The sequence below is a fragment of the Bison bison genome, unplaced genomic scaffold (assembly GCF_000754665.1).
Source record: "Bison bison bison isolate TAMUID 2011002044 unplaced genomic scaffold, Bison_UMD1.0 scf7180017864313, whole genome shotgun sequence".
Classification (NCBI taxonomy): Eukaryota; Metazoa; Chordata; class Mammalia; order Artiodactyla; family Bovidae; genus Bison; species Bison bison.
Window position 1 is genome coordinate 1,040,195 of NW_011494885.1, and position 204 is coordinate 1,040,398.

Sequence of the window (204 nt, forward strand, 5' to 3'; positions counted from 1 at the left end):
GGCCGGCCCGTCTGCAACGCCAGGCAACGCGCCATCCTGGACCCCAAGTGCCACTCGGGCGCAGCGCTTGGCCTCCGCCTCGCCCTGCCGGTGCTGACCGTCGCGCTGGGCACCGCGACCCTCTCCTGAGCCACCCCACCTGCACCCCCGACCCCCTCCTCTAAGCCTCCCTGCTTGTTCCGCCAGATGGTGCCCCTCTACTAG

At 71.6% G+C, this 204-nt stretch overlaps 1 protein-coding gene across 1 annotated transcript in view; it reads left to right on the forward strand.

Moving 5' to 3' along the window:
• Positions 1–204, forward strand: part of PINLYP (phospholipase A2 inhibitor and LY6/PLAUR domain containing) — a 15,908-nt gene extending 15,704 nt beyond the window's left edge. Inside the window, exons 10-11 of the mRNA XM_010852676.1 lie at positions 24–90; positions 187–204. Coding sequence (XP_010850978.1) covers positions 24–90; positions 187–204 — 85 coding nt within the window. The remainder of the gene's footprint in view (positions 1–23; positions 91–186) is intronic.